Consider the following 21,592-nt stretch of genomic DNA (forward strand, 5'->3'; position numbering starts at 1 on the left):
TGTTGGAGTACCCACAACTTCTGGTGGCAGGCTGTTCCACTGGCTAATTGTCCCCACTGTCAGGAAGCTTCTCCTTAATCCCAGGTTACTTCTCTCCTTAATTAGTTTTTGTCCATTGTTTCTTGTCTTGCCTTCTGGTGCTTTGCAGAATGAGTTGACCCCCACCCCCTCTTCTTTGTGGCAGCCCCCCAAATACTGAAATCACGTCCTCCCCCCCTAGTCCTTGTTTTCCCCAGACTATCCAAACCCCAATTCCAGCCACCCTTGTTCTCATCTCCGGGCCTTTCATCCTCCGAGTTGCCGCTCTCTGCACTTTCCCCAAAGCCTCAACGTCTTTTTTTTTGTAACCTGGATGCAGCATTCCAGGTGTGGTTTTATTGCCGGCCAAGCCAATGACGGGGATGGGGAAGGCACCTGTGTGCCTCCGCCTGCCCCCCCCTTCCCCCAGGTGTGGCTGGAGAAGGGAGCAAGGTGTGCCGGCCGAGCCCAACTTACCTGCGGCGGCCAGGTGGGCGGTCACCTCGTCGGTGGCGGTGGAGTTGAGGATGTCCGAGTCATCGTAGGACGTGTCCTCGGGAGAAGACGGGGAGTCTTCGTCGGCACTCAGCATGCTGTGCTCCGTGTACGTGGCCACGTGGACCTGCTGGACCTGCTGGGCCACGGCGTGGGCCTCTATGGTGGCCATGTGCTCGGCCTGGGTCACCGTATGTTCCTCCATGGATGATCACCGCTGTGGGGAAGGAAGCAGAGGAGGAGGAGAAGCCGTCAGCACCAACATCACAAAATCTCTTCGAGATAGCTGTCTACGCAGCTGGTCCTCAGCTTGCAGCAGTTCACTTAGCGACCGTTTCAAACTTACAGGGGCACTGGGGGCGCGGGGGGGGGGAGAAAGCGGCTTAGGATCGTTCTTCACACTTAACGGCTGTTGCAGCGTCCAAATTCAGAAGCTTGGCAACTGACCCCTATTTATGACGGTCGCAGTGTCCTGGGGTGTGTGTGTGTCATTTTACGAACTTCTGACAAGCAAAGTCAAGGGGGGACGTTGTGTCCGTTTAACAACCGTGTTATTAGCTTCGCGACTGCAGTGATTCACCTAACAACGGTGGCGAGAAAGGTCGCAAAATGGGACAATTGTTTCGCTCAGCATCAAAAATGCTGGGCTCAAGTTACAGCTGTTAAGTTGAGGACTAGCTGCATTGAAGAAATAATAGTTTTTCCCGAGAGTAGTAAAATGCAAACTCCTGAATCCAGGAAACCAGAGACTGCAAGACGCAAACTGCGCCCGAAAACTATCCAATGGTCAGTCAAGAGGTGCTACGGAGTAGAATAAACCTTTATGACCCGTTCAAGTTGCTAGTCCTCAAGACTAAAAAATAAACACAAAAAGCATTTGGAGGAACCGCAGATTTGAGTGGGATTCCCCCAAGGCCTGCAAGCTGATTGAGGGGTGCCGATTAGCCAATGAGTAAACGGACTCACCTTGCACTAGTCTTCCACTTATGACCGTAATTGAACCCAGAACGTACGACGGCTGTTAAGTGGGCTGATTTTAAATCACCCGATTTTACTTTTTTTTTTTTGCAGCGGAAGTTAAACCAACCTCTGTGTGTGTGTGTGTGTTGTTACAAACCCATTTTATCCAATGGGTGGCTTTTATCGGAAAATAGAAGTAAACACCACTTTGTGGCAAAAATTGCCGAAAAAGTCGCAGGCCCATGACGCTATAAACAGCTGTAAATACCGACTGGTCGTCACGTGCCTAAAAGGGCTATCACAATCAGGTGGGGGCGGTCAGCTGCTGGATATTTTAAACAACCAGGTTGTTAAGTCGTTTCTGGGCAGTCTTTTGCCACTTTGACTGGTTGTAAGTCGGGGACTACCTGTATTATATTTCACCTATCCTTTGGGTTGCCAGTTTGCTTCCGGGCAATGCCCTGCAAGGCCTGGAGGGACCAGGCTACTTGGGGTGTGTCTGGCTTTGATCACACCTGCCCAGGTAATTTGATCCTGAAGGCTTGGCCCACGAGGCTCTTTCGATTGAACAAGGCTATTTTACTGGGATGGCTTCTCTTTCTCCTAGCGTCTGCCACCTGGGCGGTTTTTATTTATCACCGCCCCAAGTTGAGTATCATTTGAACTTAAGAAGAAATAATAATAATAATAATAATAATAATAATAATAATAATAATAATAATAATAATAATAATAATAATAATAATAATAATACAGACAGATTGCCATTTGGAACGCAACACACCAGATATCGCAGTCCTAGAGAACCGAAGCGTACAGCTGATTGATATCGCTGTACCAGGAGATGCCAGAGTCAAAGAAAATGAACTGGAAAAAATTACAAAATACCACGACCTGGCCATCGAAACTGCGCGATTATGGATGAAACGCGTAACAGGGATACCCATTGTCATCGGGGCACTGGGATCGATGTCCAAAAACTTTGCAAAACACATCAAGAAATTGCAGCTTCCTGCAATAACTCCAGCAAAGCTACAAAAAAGTGCGCCGCTCGGAACATCTTACATTTTAAGGAGAGACCTGGTTGATACCTAGGATGCTGGCAGCAACCCGTGTCAACCATCAGTGCCAGTCAATTTAAGTGGTGATGACCTCTAAAGCCCTAAATGGCCTGGGTCCGGGATATCTGAGGGAACACCTGCTGCCGGCATCAAGCTCCCTTCGTCCAGTGCGCTCCCACAGGGAGGGTCTTCTTAGGGTACCGCCGGTAAAAGATTGCCGGCGGGTAACACCCAGGGGTAGGGCCTTCTCAGTGGGGGCGCCTGCCCTCTGGAACCAGCTGCCAGTGGAGCTCAGGACTGCCCCTGACCTATGCTCATTCCGACGGGACCTGAAGACCTGGCTCTTCGAGCTCTCTGGCCCAGGCTGAGGATTCTAATTTTAGCTTTAATCTTAATTCTAACTGGGGTTTTACTTATGCAGGGACGAATATAATTTTTTTAAATCTGTTTTTAACTTTTGTATCTTTGTTTTTTAATTTACCCTGTAAACCGCCCTGAGTCCTTCGGGAAAGGGCGGTATATAAATGTGATAAAATAAAATAATAAAATAAATAAATAAATAAGTGTTCAGTTGACTGAGTTTCATGTTTTATGAATAAAAGTTTTATAACAACAACAACAATAACAGAATAGAGGCATGGGAAGACAAAGCACTACATGGCCAGTACAATAAAAAAAATAGCTGGGAAAACAGATAATAACAAGACCTGGCAATGACTAAGAGCAGGAAAGTTGAAGAGACCAAGGGACTAATTCTGGCTGCACAAGACCAAGCCTTAAGGACAAATCCATACAAAGTCAAAATTGAGAAGACAACAACAAGTGCCGCCTGTGCAAAGAAGCTGAAGAAACAGTGGACCACCTGGTAAGCTGCTGCAAGAAGATCGCACAGAGTGACTGCAAGCAGCGGCACGACAAAGTAGCAGCAATGGTGCCTTGGAAGATCTGCAAAAAATATAATTTGCCTGTAAGCAAGAACTGGTGGGATCATAAAATAGAGAAAAGTCATAGAAAATGATAAAAGTTAAACTGCTCTGGGACTTCAGAATACAAACTGACAAGCACCTGCCAGATAACACCCCGGACTTAACAATTGTTGGTAAGAAAGACAAATAAAGTCTGGATAGTGGACGTGGCAGTGCCTGGAGACAGCAGAATAGACGAGAAAGAACTGGAGAAGATGACAAAATACGAAGACGGTCCTACAAATAGACATAGAAAGACTGTGGCAAAGGCAAGCAAGGGTAGTAGTGCCAATAGTAAGAGGCGCCTTGGGTGCAATCCCAAAACAACGGGAGCACCACTTGAACACCATCGTCGGCATTGACAAATTCGCCATCAGTCAATTGCAAAAGGCGGCCTTACTAGGAACTGCTTCCATCCTGCGGCGATATCCGTAACACCATCAAACATCCACATCTGCCTATCCCAGGTCCTTGGGAAGGACTCGATGGGTAGACAAAAATGCCAAATCCAGTCCGAACATCTGGCTGACTGTGCGATGTTCAATAATAATAATAATAATTTGAAAGGTAGACAAAAATGCCAAATCCAGTCTTAACATCCGGCTGACTGTGCGATGAATAATAACAATAATAACAATAAACAAACAACAACAACAACACCCATTGTCATCGGGGCACTGGGAACTACGTCCAAAAACTTTGCAAAACACATCAAGAAATTGCAGCTTCCTGCAATAACTCCAGCAAAGCTACAAAAAACCTGCGCTACTCGGAACATTTTGCATTTTAAGGAGATACCTGGTTGATACCTAGGATGCTGGCAGCAACCCATGTCAGCCATTAGTGCCAGTCAATTTGAGTGTTCAGCTGACTGAGGTTCAGGTTTAAGGAATGAAAGTTTTATAATAATACAGGTAGTCCTTGACTTATGACAACTGAGCCCCAAATTTCCATTGCTAAGCGAGACAGATGTTAAGTGAGTTTTGCCCCATTTTTACGAGCTTTCTTGCCGCAGTTGCTAAGCGAATCACTGCAGTTGTTAAGTTAGCAACACGGTCGTTAAGTGAATCTGGATCCCCCACCCCAGTGACTTTGCTTGTCAGAAGGTCGCAAAAGGGGATCCTGTGACTCAGAAACCGTCATAAATAGGAGCCGGTTGCCAAGAGTCTGAATTTTGATTACGTGACCCCGGGGGATGCTGCAACAACCGTCACACGTGGGAAAAACTTTGGTTAGTGCCGCTGTAATTTTGGTCGCTAAGCGAATAGTTCCAAGTTACGAATTACCTATATATGAAACATGGGCTATTCTAGCCACTATACCGCTAGTCCTCTACTTAGAACTACAATTGAGCTCCAAATTTCTGGTGTCACAGTGAGATATTTGTTAAGTGAATTTTTCCCTGTTTTACGACCTTCCTCGCCACAGTTGTTAAGTTAGCCACTTAACTGCAGTTATCGTAGTAACACGGTTGTTAAGTGAGTCTGACTTCCCCATTGACTTTGCTGGTTGGAAGGTCGCAAAAGGGGATCACGTGACCCCAGGACGCCACGACCGTCATAATTAGGAGTCTGTCGCCAAGCATCCGAATTTTGATCCCGGTGACCACAGGGATAATGCAAACGGTCATTAAGTAGGAAAAATGGCCACGCCACTTTGTTCTGTGCCGTTGTAACTTCAAACGGTCGCTAAGTGAACTGTTGCAAGATAAGGACTACCAGTAGATGGAAACGAGGGCGGAGACTTGCTCCAACGCCGAGCCTTTGTTTGTGGCCTGGCTTGAGTGCAAAACCTGCTCCTCGGACTTTGCACCGGCTTCTCCCAACCTGGAGCAGCAAAGATATCTTGCAAGGCTTAATCGGCCCCAAGCAGGACGGGCTTTGCCCAAGATGGCTGAAGCTGATGGAAGGCGGGACGAGAGGTTTACTAAGAAGATACAATACCAAGTAGAACTGCTTCAGCCAGGCATTTTTCACTGTGTTGCAGGACACAAAATTTGCGTTGCCTTCAAAATGAAAAAAAAATGTAAGAACGCTGAACACTATTTTCTGGATTTTTTAATTCAATTACAGGGAGCTGACGAACGCAGCTGAGCCTCAAATTTCTGTTGCCAAGCAGGACGGTTGTTCAGTGAGTTTTTTTGCCCCATTTTTACGAGCGTTGCTAAGTGAGTCACTGCAGTTGTTCAATGAATTGTCGCTCTTAAATGAATCCGGCTTCCCCCATTGACTTTGCTTGTCAGAAGGCTGTGAAAGGGGATCGCGTGGGCCCAGCAGGCTGCAACCGTCGCAAGTACACGCCAGTTGCCAAGCCTACGGATTTTGATCACGTGGCCGAAATGCTGCAACGGTTTTTAAGTGTGAGCTGTAAGTCGAAAACTAGCTGCGTTGTTCTCAGATCTGGGTGATGAAGGCTCATTTCAAAAGCAAAAACTCCGCAGAGACTCATCACAAACGGTCCGCCCGTGTGTTCAACCTCTGCTAGGAGAAAACTCATCTGGTGGTATCAACTCTTCGAGAAACCTTGCAAGGCGGTGAAGAGCTGCGTTGAAGGCCGTGCTCTCGTCTTTAATCATTTCCTGTCTTTATTTTTCTCCTGAAAAAACCCAGCTCATATTCTATATATAACTAGAGTTCATCAACAGCGAGCTAATGGTAGCTGCTGCCTCCGTTATAATTCATTTCTGCAAAAAAAAAAAGGTCTGATACCAACTTAAGCATCAAATCTTCCGTTCTTTGCACTGGAAGTTGTTTTTAGATGCTCTGCTCAACCCTGCCAAGTCCTGGACAATCCTAAACTCTTTGGTTTAGCAAAAGGGAATTCAAAATTATTGCGCGCAGGTGGTCCCTGACTTAAGGAGAGTTCATTTAATGACCATTCAAAGTTACATTGTTAATTGAGCAAACAGATTCACATCTCATACGCAACTCAAAAGAGAGTTTGCAAAAATGATGCTTGACTTACAACTAGTGACCGTTCAAAGATACAACGGCACTTAAAAAAGAGACTTATTTTTCACACTTAACGACCATCAAAATTCAGCCGCTTGGCAACCGTCTCAGATTTAGGACCGCTGCAGCCCCTTTTGCGACCGTCTGACAAGCAAAGTCACTGGGGTAGCTGGATTCGCTTAACGACCGTGTTGCTAACTTAACATCCGCGGGGATTCACGTCACAACTGTGTCAAGAAAGCTCATAAAATGGGGCAAAATTCACTTAACGATTGTGTGGTCTACTCTTCCATTGCAGAGCCGTGCCTCTCCTTTTTAGAAGTCAACTTTGATTCCATTAGAAGCGGGGGTGCTACAGGAAAAAGAATTTATTTTAGATAACGGCAGAAAGTGAAGACTCTGCTAGAGAGCAGAAAAAGAATGGATTGTAATCCTAAATCACCTCCTGAAGACTTGGTTTTGCATAAAAAAGTTTTAACCTGGACACCTTCAAAGGATTACTATACACAAGTAGTCCACTAAGCTGGCAGGAATAGCCGACGCTCCAGAAGACAAGCTAATACAGTGCTGGGTTGTATAAACAGAGGCATAGAAGAATCGAAATCACGTGAAGTTATTAGTACCGCTTTTAAAAAAATCCTTAATAAGGTCACACTTGGAATCCTACATCGATTTGGTCCCCACGTTACAAAAAAAGATGTTGAGACTTTGGGAAAAATGCAGAGAAGAGCAACTAAGAGGATTAAGGGGCTGGAGACCAAACCATAGAAAGAATGACTGTGGGACTTGGTTTTGGCTAGTGAGTCTAAAGAAAAGAAATAGGGGAGACATGATATTTGAGGGGCTGCCCCAAAGAAGAGGGGTCCAATTATTCTCCAAAGCACCAGAAGGCAGGAGAAGAAACAATGGTTGGAAACTGACCGAAGAGAGAAGCAACCTGGAATTAAGGAGAAACTTAACAGCGAGGACAGTTAACCAGTGGAACAGCTGGCCACCAGAAGACCTCCAAGGTCCCCTTCCGATTCTGTTATTCTGTTACTGTATAATCCTAGGGTCTCCTCTCCGAGAAGGGGTTGGACTAGATGACCTCCAAGGTCCCTTCCGACTCTGTTATTCTGTTATTGCATAATCCCAGATCAATTAAACAGAGGATCAGCTGGCCTCCAGAAGTTGTGGGTGCTCTTATCACTGGAGGTTTGGAAGAAGAGACTGGAGAGCCACTTGTTGAATGGTAGAGGGTTGGACTAGAAGACCTCTCAGGTCCCTTCCGGCTCTATTCTGATTGACTTACAATCCCAATGCAACCCCAAATTTCTGTTGCTAAGCGAGACAGTCGTGAAGTGAGCTTGGGCCCAACTTTTCTTGCCACCATTGTTAAGGGAATGTCTGCAGTTGTTAAGTTAGGAACGCGATTTTTTTAATTTGGAATCAAGCTTCCCCCATCAGCTTTGCTCATGAGGAGGTCACGAAAGGGGATTACGCAACCCCGGGACCCGTCATAAATACCAGCCCATTGTCAAACGTCTGAATTTGGAACACGTGACTCTGGGGCAGGGGTAGACAACCTTGGCTTTTATGACTCGTGGACTTCAACTCCCAGAATTCCTGAGCCAACCTGGGGCAACTATGGCCCCTTCATGACTGGCAGACTTCAACTCCCAGAATTCCTGAGCCAGCATGGGGGAACTATGGCCCCCTCATGACTCGTGGACTTCAACTTCCAGAATTCCTCAGCCAGCATAGGGGAACTATGGCCCCTTCATGACTCGTAGACTTCAACTCCCAGAATTCCTCAGCCAGCATAGGGGAACTATGGCCCCTTCATGACTTGTGGACTTCAACTCCCAGAATTCCTAAGCCAGCATGGCTCAGCTTGGAAACCTCTCCCTTTCCCCTCAGCGTGGCTGGCTCAGGAATTCTGGGAGTTGAAGTCCACGAGTCATAAAAGAGCCAAGGTTGCCTACCCCTGCCCCAGCCAGCCAGGAATTCTGGGAGTTGAAGTCCACGAGGGGGGCCATAGTTCCCCCCATGCTGCCTCAGGAATTCTGGGAGTTGAAGTCCACGAGTCACAAAAGAGCCAAGGTTGCCTACCTCTGCCCTGGGGGATGCTGCAATGGTGGTAAGTGTGAAAAACGATCCTTATGTCCCCTTTTTTCAGGGCCCTTGAAAATTCGGACGGTCTCTAAGCGAAGCCGTTGGAAGTCAGGGACTTACCTGTGTTGCCTTTTGATGTGGGATTGGAGAATTGTTTAAAAGTGAAGCGGAGGAGGAGGAGGAGGCTGGGAAATCAAAAGGCATTTAAGTTTGCATCAGTGGGGAGAGGGGACTTTTACCCTTTGAGCGGCAGGCACAGAGGCCGGGATTCAAATTTAGTAGAGATCTTGTTTTTTTTTGGGGGGGGGGGGTTGCCTTAACAAGGAGTCACCGGTCTCTCTCCTGGGTGAGCAGATGGCCGGGTGTTTATCCCGCCCTATCTCTTGCCAGACAAAAAGGACTTTTTTTTAAAAAAATCAAAGCCTTATACGCGCGGTGCCTCCTGTCCCCGATATAATCCCAGAAAAATCCTCCCGTTTGGAGAACAGCTGCAGCCTCGGTCTAACCCAGGGGTCGGCAACCTCGGCTCTTTTATGACTCGTGGACTTCAACTCCCAGAATTCCTGAGCCAGCTATGCTGGCTCAGGAATTCTGGGAGTTGAAGTCCACGAGTCATAAAAGAGCCGAGGTTGCCGACCCCTGGTCTAACCCTATTAGGCTAAACGGGCTTCCCCCCCCCCCTTCTTGGATCCAGTGGAACGGTCCCCCCCCCCCCGCCTCCAAAATCTCTCTCTCTCTCTCTTATGGATAGCTTTCTTTTCTCAAAGGCTGGGGTGGGTTATTGCAAAGCAGGATCCCACCCCGTCGGGTTTCTAGTTCTCAAGGAATCCAGGACTTTAACTGCGCTCAAAGCTCCTGAGTGTCCGTGGTAGGAAAAAGACTTTGCCCCTTTTTCTACCAAATTTACGGCTGGGATCCTCTGGGACCCGTTGGCTGAAGGCAGAGCGATCTCCCAGGGTGATTTGCACATATCCCTGGCCTGGTCATGAGATTGAACAGGAATAATAATAATAATAATAATAATAATAATAATAATAATAATAATAATAATAATAATAATAATAATAATAATAGTAATCATCATCATCATAGGAAAAAGGATTCTTTTCCAAATCCCTCTGCGAGACACGAAGAGACAAAGGCAGCGCTGCCAGTTCTTGCCGCCCAGCGTCACAAGGGGGAGACCGGGGATGGCCGGACCCTTCCCCATTAACTGGCGGCTGCAATCTATGGGGGTGTTGGAGGCTAAGGAGAATGGGCTTCCCGATATGAGTGCTTGCAGACCGATTTGCAGAAAAATAAGAGTATCTGTAGCAAGGGGATGCTCGGGTGTCTCCTGAGTTTAGTGGTTTTAATGCAGACGTTTCAGGACCCAAGCAGGGAACATCATCAGTGCTAGAAGGGAGGGGGGGGTTGTAGAGGTGGGGAGGAGGATTACGGGTCCCTGGTACTCTCTGTGCTTGGTTTTTTTTCTTGCAGATGTTTCATGACCCAACTAGGGGACAGCATCAGTGTTAGAAGGGAGGGGGGTTTGTGCAGAGGAGGAGGAGGGGGGGAAGGGAGGAGGAGGAAGAGGAGGAGTGTGGGGTCCTTGGTGCTCTCTGAGCTTGGTAGGTTCTTGCAGACCTTTCATGACCCAACTAGGGAACGTCATCAGTGCTAGAAGAGAGAGAGGGGGGGGTGTTGTGGAGAGGAGGAGGAGGACTGTGGAGTCCTTGATGCTTATTTTCTTGCAGACGTTTCATGACCTAACCAAGCCGCGACATCAGTTATACAAGGGAGTGGAGTGATTTTACACACCAACTCCTTCTAGTACTGATGATGTTCCCTAGTTGGGGGGATGAAACGTCTGCAAGCCAACAGCCCAGTTCAGAAAAAAGCTCCGAGAACCCCACAATATGGGAACAGCATCCCATGGCCACATTTGCTTGCCCCCCCCCCCCACCACCAGAGCCTAAAAGGAACAGACGCAAACCACAGCGTCAGCCCGATTAATTTTGCAACTAGCTAGCAAGAGAGCAGAAGAGCAATTTGGAATCTCTCCAGCATGAGGAAATAAAAGTGATGTACCACCTCGACGGGGATATATTGCAGAGTTAATCCGCCCTCCCCGCTTGTTCCTTTCCCAGGGACAGAATCTTCCAGCTCCTCTTCCGCAACTCAGGAAATGTCAAGGAAAGCTGGAGAACCAACTCAGTCCCAGGAAGGAAAGGGGATTAAAAAACAAACAAAAAAAGCCATCTTCTGCTTTTTAAAAGAAGGATACACGCCCGTGTATTTCTCCCCCACCCCAATAATAAAGTCTCCCTAACGGCAATCTTCAGCCAGACCGAGCTGGAAAAAGGCCTTCCGGAGTGGACCCCTGAACTTTTGATCGAAGGCTCTCTTCCAAAAGAGAAATTAAAATCAAAATAAACGGGGGACCGCCCTTTCCATGACATTTAACCTCCTTTTTTCCCATCGAGGAAGTGGGGTCAAAGAAGGCCCTCCGGCACACCCCAAACTTACTACTTACGTTGCTTTGATCAAAGGGTCTTTCCTGCACCACAGGCCTCCCCCAAAAGACAAATAAAATCAAAATAAATGCCGATCCACCCTTGGGTGGAATTTAAACCTCCTTTTCCCCCCACTTAGAAAGCGAGGCAACCCCCCCTAAGTCCTCGGCTTAGGAAAGTTCATCTAGTGACCGTTTGAAGTTACAGCAATGGAAAAAAAAGGGACTTATGGCCATTTTTCACACACGTGCTCCTGTGATTTAAATTCAGACGCTTGACAACTGACTCATACTTACGACGGTTGCAGTGAACCCGGGTTCACATGATCGATGCCCTTTCGCAACCGTATGACAAGCAAAGTCAATGGGGAGAAGGCAGATTCACTTAGCTGTGTAGTAAGTGTGAGTGTGTGTGTGTGTGTGTGTATTTAAGAAAATTTATATTGGACCGAGGGATTGGAATTTTAAATTTTTAGAATGTGATTTACTTGTTGGGGCTAATGTAATTTAATTTATTTTTAACTTTGTATATTGTGTTTTCCCCTTCATGGATTACTGCCTTGTCGTGGCGAAGGGGCTTGCGTAATTCAATGAAGCTATGAGCTATGCCGTGCAGGGCCACCCAAGACGGACAGGTCATAGCAGAGAGTTCTGACAAAACGTGATCCACTGGAGAAGGAAATGGCAAACCACTCCAGTATCTTTGCCATGAAAACCCTATGGACAGTACCAAAAGGCAAAACGATATGACGCTGGAAGATGAGCCCCTCAGGTCGGAAGGTGTCCAATATGCTACTGGGGAAGAGCAGAGGGCTAGTACTAGTAGCGCCAGAAAGAATGAAGCGACTGGGCCAAAGCCGAAAGGACGCTCAGCTGTGGATATGTCTGGTGGTGAAAGGAAAGTCCGATGCTGTAAAGATTTTTTCTCCATAGGAACCTGGAATGTAAGATCCATGAATCAAGGAAAACTGGACGTGGTCAAACAAGAGATGACAAGACTGAACATTGACATCTTAGGTATCAGCGAACTAAAATGGACAGGAATGGGTGAATTTAATTCAGATGACCATCAGGTATACTACTGTGGGCAAGAATCCTTCAGAAGAAATGGAGTAGCCTTCATAGTCAATAAAAGAGTAGGAAAAGCAATACTGGGATACAATCCTCAAAATGACAGAATGATCTCAGTTCGAATCCAAGGCAAACCATTCAATATCACAGTAGTCCAGGTCTATGCCCCAACCACCAGTGCTGAAGAGGATGAAATTGACCAGTTCTATGAAGCACTACAGCACCTTATAGAACTAACACCAAAAAATGATGTTCTTATCATCATGGGGGATTGGAATGCTAAAGTAGGAAGCCAAAAGATAACTGGAATAACAGGCAAGTTTGGCCTTGGAGTGCAAAATGAAGCAGGGCACAGGCTGATAGAATTCTGTCAAGAGAATACAATGGTCATAGCAAACACTCTTTTCCAACAACCCAAGAGACGGCTCTACACATGGACATCACCAGATGGTCAACACAGAAATCAGATTGACTATATGCTCTGCAGCCAAAGATGGAGAAGCTCTATACAGTCAGTAAAAACAAGACCAGGAGCTGACTGTGGCTCAGACCATGAGCTTCTCCTTGCAAAGTTTAGGCTTAAACTGAAGAAAGTAGGGAAAAGCACTAGGCCACTCAGGTATGAATTAAATCATATCCCTGTTGAATATACAGTAGAGGTGACAAATAGATTTAAGGAATTAGATCTGATAGACAGAGTGCCTGAAGAACTATGGACAGAGGTTCGCGACATTGTACAACAGGTAGCAACCAAAACCATCCCAAAGAAAAAGAAATGCAAGAAAGCAAAATGGCTGTCTGAGGAAGCTTTGCAAATAGCTGAGGAAAGGAGGGAAGCGAAAGGCAAGGGAGAAAAAGAAAGATACACCCAATTGAATGCAGAATTCCAGAGAATAGCTAGAAGAGATAAGAATGCCTTCTTCAATGAACAGTGCAAAGAAATAGAAGAAAATAATAGAATAGGGAGGACCAGAGATCTTTTCAAGAAAATTGGAGAAATGAAGGGAACGTTTAATGCAAAAATGGGCATGATAAAGGACCAAAATGGCAGGGACCTAACAGAGGCAGAAGAGATTAAGAAGAGGTGGCAAAATTACACAGAAGAACTATACAAGAATGAGCTTAACGTCCCTGATAATCACAATGAGGTGGTCACTGACCTCGAGCCAGACATCCTAGAATGTGAAGTGAAGTGGGCCTTAGAAAAGCTGAGCAACAACAAAGCTAGTGGAAGTGACAGTATTCCAGCTGAGCTATTCAAAATCTTAAAAGACAATGCAGTAAAAGTGCTACACTCAATTTGCCAGCAAATTTGGAAAACTCAACAATGGCCACAGGATTGGAAAAGATCAGTTTACATTCCAATTCCAAAGAAAGGCAGTGCCAAAGAATGTTCAAACTATCGCACCATTGCACTCATTTCTCATGCTAGTAAAGTCATGCTTAAAATCCTACAAGCTAGACTTCAGCAGTATGTGGATCGAGAACTACCAGAAGTGCAGGCAGGATTTCGAAGAGGCAGAGGAACTAGAGATCAAATTGCCAACATACGCTGGATCATGGAGAAAGCTAGGGAGTTCCAGAAAAACATCTACTTCTGCTTCATTGACTATGCTAAAGCCTTTGATTGTGTGGATCATAACAAACTGTGGCAAGTTCTTAAAGAGATGGGAGTACCAGACCATCTTATTTGTCTCTTGAGAAACCTATATGCGGGTCAAGAAGCAACAGTGAGAACTGGACACGGAACCACTGATTGGTTCAAAATTGGGAAAGGAGTCCGGCAAGGCTGTATACTGTCGCCCTGCCTATTTAACTTATATGCAGAGCACATCATGAGAAAGGCAGGGCTAGATGAATCAAAAGTTGGAATTAAGATTGCCGGAAGAAATATCAACAACCTAAGATATGCAGATGATACCACTCTAATGGCAGAAAGTGAAGAAGAACTAAAGAGCCTCTTGTTACAGGTGAAGAAGGAGAGTGCAAAACTTGGGTTGAAACTTAACATTAAGAAAACCAAGATCATGGCATCTGGCCCTCTCAATTCCTGGCAAATAGATGGGGAAGAAATGGAGGTAGTGACAGATTTTATTTTCCTGGGCTCCAAGATCACTGCAGATGGGGACTGTAGCCAAGAAATTAAAAGACGCTTGCTCCTGGGGAGGAAAGCCATGGCAAATCTAGACAGCACACTTAAAAGCAGAGACGTCACCCTGCCAACAAAAGTGCGTATAGTCAAGGCTATGGTCTTCCCAGTTGCAACGTATGGCAGTGAAAGTTGGACCATAAGAAAGGCTGAGCGCCAAAGAATTGAGGCCTTTGAACTATGGTGCTGGAGAAGACTCCTGCGAGTCCCTTGGACCGCAAGGCGATCAAACCGGTCAGTCCTAGAGGAGATCAATCCTGACTGCTCTTTAGAAGGCCAGATCCTGAAGCTAAAACTCAAGTACTTTGGCCACCTAATGAGAAGGAAGGACTCACTGGAGAAGAGCCTCATGCTGGGAAAGATCGAGGGCAAGAGAAGAAGGGGACGACAGAGAATGAGGTGGCTGGATGGAGTCACTGAAGCAGTAGGCGTGAGCTTAAATGGACTCCAGAAGATGGTAGAGGACAGGAAGGCCTGGAGGAATGTTGTCCATAGGGTCGCGATGGGTCGGACACGACTTCGCAGCTAACAACAAAAAATTGTGTTTTAACTGCCCTGTACACCGCCCCGAGTCCTTCGGGAGAAGGGCGGTATATAAATCCAATAAAATAAATAAATAAATGAATATATTGCCATCTAATTCCTTTTGTGACTGTATGACAAGCAAAGTCAATGCGGAAGCCACTCACTTCACCATGCAGTGTGTTTATTTTATTTATTTTTTATTTTAATTCCATTTATATCCCGCCCTTCTCCGAAGACTCAGGGCGGCTTACAAGCTTAGCAGTAGCCTTCATTCTATGTAATAATGCCTGCTTATTACGGCTTTCACACAAACTCCAAGCAGCATTATTACAAAGTCAGCTTAATTGCCCCCAACAATCTGGGTCCTCATTTGACCTACCTGGGAAGGATGGAAGGCTGAGTCAACCTTGAGCCTGGTGGGATGTGTGTGTGTATTTATTTAAGAAAATTTATATTGCCACCTAACTCACACATGGCAACTCAAGGCGGATCACATGGATATAAAAACACCCACTTTTTCTTAAAAAAAAAGTAATAATAATAATAATATAATAACAATAAATAAGCCCCACCTCGGTGTCAACACACTTAAGAACTGTGGCAAGAAAGGTCGTAAAGCGGGGCAAAATTCACTTAACAAAGGCTTCACTTAGCAACAGACATTTTGGCCTCAATGACAGCCATAAGTCAAGGACCTTTCGTGGTCTGTGGCTCCCCCTCGCTTGGAGGTCGGGAGCGATCCAACCAAGATTGAACCAGGGCTGGGGGGGCCTTCCAACTTGGCCCTTTGATGACTGGTGGACTTCAACTCCCAGAATTCCTCAGCCAGCAGGGACCATATAAGCCAGGGGTCTTCAAACTTGGCCCTTTGATGACTGGTGGACTTCAACTCCCAGAATTCCTCAGCCAGCACAGACCATATAAGCCAAGGGTCTTCAAATGTGGCCATTTGATGACTTGTGGACTTCAACTCCCAGAATTCCTCAGCCAGCACGGACCATAGAAGCCAGGTGTCTTCAAACTTGGCCCTTTGATGACTCGTGGACTTCAACTCCCAGAATTCCTCAGCCAGCACGGACCGTATAAGCCAGGGGTCTTCAAACTTGGCCCTTTGATGACTTGTGGACTTCAACTCCCAGAATTCCTCAGCCAGCATGGACCATAGAAGCCAGGGGTCTTCAAATGTGACCCTTTCGTGACTTGTGCGCCTGGCTGAGGGATTCTGGGAGTTGAAGTCCACCAGTCATCAAAGGGCCAAGTTGGAAGAGCCCCTGAAGCAGGGTCTAAGACGGGTCTTCAAACTTGGCCCTTTTATGACTGGTGGACGTCAACTCCCAGAATTCCTCAGCCAGCACGGACCATATAAGCCAGGAGTCTTCAAATGTGACCTTTTCGTGACTTGTGCGCCTGGCTGAGGGATTCTGGGAGTTGAAGTCCACCAGTCATCAAAGGGCCAAGTTGAAAGAGCCCCTGAACCAGGGTCTAAGACAGGGGTCTTCAAACTTGGCCCTTTGATGACTGGTGGACTTCAACTCCCAGAATTCCTCAGCCAGCTTTGCTGGCTGAGGAATTCTGGGAGTCGAAGTCCACCAGTCATCAAAGGGCCAAGTTTGAAGACCCCTGGTCTAAGACAAGGCCACTCATGACTTGCAGGAAATGGAAGCGGGGGTGACACCCGGGAAGCTCTTTTCTGAGCCCCCTCCCCAATTTCCACTGAAAAGCCCCAGCACAGCCACCTCCTCGCCCGGCTAATTCCCTCCAACGGCGCCAGCTTTCGGCAGCCACAGCTCTCCTCGCCAGAGGAAGCTCCTCCAGGAGACCTGTGGCTCCCAGAAGCCGGCGCCATTGGAGAAGGGGGGGCACAAGAGGGGATATAACGCACGATTATTATTGTTGTTATTATTATTCTTTGCAAGTCATGTGGGGAAGAGGAGGCGGTTCGACTCGGCCTTCCCCGGGCCGGAAACGGGGCTCCCGGGCGGTTCCCGTGGCGGGCAACTCGGGCGAGGCTGCCCGCGCGGAAGACAGGGCCGCGGGCCTCGGATGATGGGCGATGGAGTGCGGGCCTGAGGCCTAGCGCGCGGCCCGGCCTGGCCTGGCCTGGCTTGGCCTGGCCGGGCGGGCGGGGCGGGGAGCGGCGAGGGGGGGGGGGGCTGCGCGCGCGGCGGCGGAGCGGACGAGGCGGGGGCGGGCGAGGCGGCGCGGGGCCCCCGCCTTGCTGCGGCTGCGCCGGGTCTGGCGCGCGGCGAGTGAGGAGCTGCTGGGAGATTGCGCGGTAGGACACTCACCTCAGAGCGGCTGCGCTGCAGCGGGCCTGCGCCGTGGAGCCGCCGCCAGCCAGCCAGCCAGCCAGCCAGCTAGCTAGGCAGGCAGGCAGGCAGGAAGACGAGGCAGCGGGGGCGGAGGAAGAGGAGGAGGAGAGAGACGGGCGGCGGCGGCGGCGACGGCCGCGAAGGAGTGAGCGGGCGGCACGGCGGGCGGGAGGACGAGGAGGAGGAGGAGGCAGCGCGGGCGCGCGCCCGCTCAGTCAGTCAGTCCGCCAGCCTCGGCTGTCGGCCGCGCGCGCCAGGCTGGGCCTTGTCCTGCGTCGCTGAGGCGAACGCAACCCTCCGCCGCCGCCACCACTCGAGGCGAGGCTTCGGGCCTACCGCGGGCGGGAAAGGAGTGCTGTGGTGGCGGGAGCGGCAGCAGGCCGGAGGGGAGGGGTTGGGAGAGCGGAGGAGGAGGAGGGGGGGAGGACGCACGGCGTGTACGGAGCCCTCGCGCCGCCATGATGGGAAGGTCGAAGGAACTCTGTGTGTGTGTGTGTGTGTGTGTGTGTGTGTATAAGGCAAGGCGCCCGCGCTCGTCCGGCGGGGAGGCGAGCGAGGAGTGCGCGGAGTTTACGGAGGCCGGAGAAGCGGAGGAGGTTTTGGGGAAGGCCCGTGGAGCGTCCCGGCCGGGCCGAGATACGCGTGGCGGCCATGTTGGGCAGGGCTCTGGCGGCCTTCCTGTGGCGGCGGCCATGTTGAGAGGGTCGGAGCCGGGTGGCGCCTTTCTCTTGGCGGCCGCCGCCATGTTGGGAAGGTCGGCTGAGGGGGGGAAGCGGCGCCATGTTGGGGAGGTCCGCTCCGGCCTTGTCGTTGGGAGGGCGCTGATGGCGGGGGAAGGGAGGCGCTTAGGATAACAAGGCCCATCCTGCGCCACCCTGGAGCCGGGATTGCGTGTGTCTCGGGAGCGCCTCCTTTCCACTATGTCTTCAGGATGGGCAGTGATTAATATTTATATGTCAAGGTATGCATGTACCTACCTATGTATATAGCATGTCTGTATATGTGTTGTGTATGTGCACACTTTTGAGAGCAGGCAACAAAATTTCATTTTTAATGTGGGGTCAATGTGCCCACAGTTAAAATTGACAACACAGGCTATCTTCTTAGGCAGGGGTCTTCCAACGTGGCTCTTTTATGACTTGTGGACTTCAAGTCCCAGAATTCCTCAACCAGGCACGCTTGCTGAGGGATTCTGGGAGTTGAAGTCCACAAGTCATAAAAGGGCCACGTTGGAAGACCCCTGTTCTTAGGGAAGGGAGATTTGGTGCTGCCCCCTGCAGACCCTTTCGCAATACAGCTAGTCCCCGACTTAACAACAGTTCATTTAGTGACCGCTCAAATTTAAAAACAGCAGTCAAAAAAAAGTGACTTACGGCCTTTTTCACACTCCAGACCCGTTGCCACGTCCCCACGGTCACGTGATTTACACTCGCAACTGACTCACGTTTATGACAGTTGCTGTGCTCTGGGATCACGTGATCGTCTTTTGAGACTTTCCGACATGCGAAGTCAAGCGGGGGGGGGGGGAGAGCCAGATTCGCTTAGGAACCGTGTTACAAACTTAACAACTGCGGCGATTCGCTTAACAAACGTGGCAAGAAAAGTCGTAAAATGCGGCAAACCCCACCTAATCAGATTTCTCACGTAGCTACATAAATTCTGTCCTCAGTTGTAGTTGTTAAGTCAAGGGCTACCCGTATGTGATAGCTGCAGTGTTCACACAACGCTCTAATCCACCAAAGCCAAACCAGGTTAGCAGGTTGTCTGAATGCAGCCCTCCAACTAACCCAGTTAACGCTGTACCCAGAATCAGCCAGAGCAGCAACCCAAACGTTTCCTCCATTTCTGAGACTTTGCAGAGAACCATTTGAAGTATTAATAAATACCTATTGATGCATTTATTCTCGTTGTGTTCCTTTGTCATTTGTTTACTTCATTGTTCTATTATTTTACTTCTATTTGCATGCCTTTTCATTTTTCTTCCTCCTTCCTTCTTATTATTGTAAGCCACCGAGAGTAAAGCAACAGTGAGATGGGCAGCAAATATCTTTAACAAACACATCATAAACCTACCCAAAAGCTCCTGACCATCTTGTGCAGACTCTCCTTAAAACAGTTTAATGGTCTTTGCTTCTTCAAAGTACAGGCAGTCCTTGACTTACAACAGTTTGTTTAGCGATTGAAGTTGCAATAGCTTTGAGAAAAGTGACTTATGACCGTTTTTCACACTTAATGACTGTTGCAGCATCCCCATGATCGCGTGATCAAAATTCAGACTCTTGGCAACTGATTCATATTTATGACGGTTGCAGTGTTCCAGGATCCTGTGATCCTCTTCTGTGACCTTCTGATAAGAAAAATCCGTGGGGGAAGCCAGAATTACTTAATGGCTGCGTTACTAACTTAACTGCAGTGCTTCACTTAACAACTGTGGCCAGAAAGGTCATAAAATGGGGTAAAAAAGAGCCTTGGTGGAGCAGTGGGCTAATGCCTCCTTAAGTAACACCAGCTGCCTGCAATTAGCGCAGGTTTGAGTCCCACCAGGCTCAAGGTTGACTCAGCCTTCCATCCTTCCGAGGTAGGTAAAATGAGGACCCAGATTGTTGGGGGCAATTAAGCTGACTTTGTAATAATACCGCTTGGGGGGTGTGTGAAAGCCCTAATAAGCAGGCATATACATAGAATGAAGGCTATTGCTAAGCACATTGGTTTGTGCTTAAATTGTAAGCCGCCCTGAGTCTTCGGAGAAGGGCGGGATATAAATGGGATTAAAAATAAAAAATAAAAACTCAACTTCACTGTCTCACTTAGCAACAATAATTTTGGGCTGAATTGTAGTAAGTCAAAGATAACCTGTATATACGCAAAAAAAATTCTTGTTTATTAAAATAACTAGATATTTTTTTACGTAAGGATCACTTTCTAACAGGCGGTGCTTACAAATAGGTCTTGGCAGAGAGTCCTTTTTGCTTTAAAAATAAAGCCAATAAAATTGTCAGAAATACAGCTTCTAATTGTTTTGGTTTCTATCTTGAAGCAACAATTGATCTAATAAAGCCTTCTAGTATACTTCCACTTTGTGTTATGTGTGGTTCTCTGTGTGTTAAACAGTGCCCAGGTTTATGGTTACTAAGATACACTACGGGTAGGCAACCTTGGCCCCTTCATGACTCGCGAACTTCAACTCCCAGAATTCCTGAGCCAGCCAGGCAGAGGGGAAAGGGAGAAGTTTCATAAAGGGGCCATAGTTCCCCCATGCTGGCTCAGGAATTCTGGGAGTTGAAGTCCACGAGTCGTAAAAGAGCCAAGGCAGACTAGTGCCAGGACAGACCTTGACCAGATAGGACTTCTGGTGCCAGTCCTCCCCCATTTCCACGCAGGGTCTGCCCCAAAAGCCTCGAAAAGCATTCAAACTCCAGTATTAACAAATCAACACTGGCTGAAGTTTTATTACCTTCAAACGTTTTTTTACATATTAAAAAAAAAACAATTGGGAAATTAAGTTAACAATGAATAATAATAACTTAAATAACTTTGCTATCAACTTCTGCGTTTTATACTTAATAAAACTGGCCTGTTCCTGGTTTGGGAATAGCACTGCACGCTTAGGAGAAATTTCAAAGCATTGGGGCCACTGCACAGTAAAAAAACCAGCAACTTGCAACCCTTAACAATAAGCCAACTATTTCTCCTCCCCCCCCCCCCCCAAACAAGAGAAACCCCAGGAAAACCTGGTTCTGGGTTTAGAGCAGGTAGGGAGTGCCTCGAAGCAATAAAAAGGCAGCAAACACATCAGCACCGGAAGCGCCTGGCGTCTCTTGATCCAAAATTCAGATTTGGGGACGGGGTTGTGTGTGTTAACTCGCTGCCCTGAGAACATTTGCCAAGAAGGCCCCGCCAAGCAAGTTTTCTTCAGAGCGTGGGAAAGCCTGCCTGTTTTCCATTTTACCTGCTGACCTTGGAATAAAAAAAGAAACGGGGTGCTTGGAATGGTTTCACTCGGTGCTGGGGAAGTTTGCAGACATGCCCAACACGTTAGGATATTACAAGTTAGGTACCTAACTTAAAGGCCATCTGCTTCTTGGACCACTGGGCTAATCTGTCTATCCATCTCCATTTTTTCTTTTTCTTTTTTTTTTGGGGTCCCAATCTGCTAGCTTCCACTTTTTTTCCCCCCTTCCAGGGTCTTTTGTGGGCCATCTTAAAACATTTCCCCTCTCCATCCTCGCTTGCTCCCAAACGGTAGCAAAACGTGGCAATGATCAGAGAGAGAGAGAGGAAATGTCTTATTTTTCTACATTAATGTTTGGGGATTCTGTGCCGTAATGGCTTATCTTTTTTCTACCCCCGAACATTTAATACGAAAATGGAGACGTTTTCTTCAAAAAATTTTAAAAAAAAAACCACACCAAAAACTTGTGGATAACCCATAACACAACAAAACGGGCCGTTCGGCTTTTTGAACGAAGGCAGAAAAATCTGAAATAGGCAGGGAAG

The 21,592-nt window shown here is 47.6% G+C and overlaps 1 protein-coding gene and 1 long non-coding RNA gene across 2 annotated transcripts in view; one reads left to right on the top strand and one right to left on the bottom strand.

Moving 5' to 3' along the window:
• NRF1 (nuclear respiratory factor 1) overlaps positions 1-18,244 on the bottom strand; it is a 40,815-nt gene extending 22,571 nt beyond the window's left edge. Inside the window, exons 1-2 of the mRNA XM_083366578.1 lie at positions 17,072-18,244; positions 496-730 (exon numbers count right to left, since the gene is read on the bottom strand). Of these exons, the coding sequence (XP_083222704.1) occupies positions 496-718 (223 nt within the window). The 5' untranslated portion in view covers positions 719-730; positions 17,072-18,244. The remainder of the gene's footprint in view (positions 1-495; positions 731-17,071) is intronic.
• Positions 1-21,592, top strand: part of LOC310642465 — a 477,812-nt gene that overhangs the window by 94,581 nt on the left and 361,639 nt on the right. The window lies entirely within an intron of this gene.

Source organism: Vipera ursinii, assembly GCF_947247035.1.
Source record: "Vipera ursinii genome assembly, chromosome: 6".
Taxonomy (NCBI): Eukaryota; Metazoa; Chordata; class Lepidosauria; order Squamata; family Viperidae; genus Vipera; species Vipera ursinii.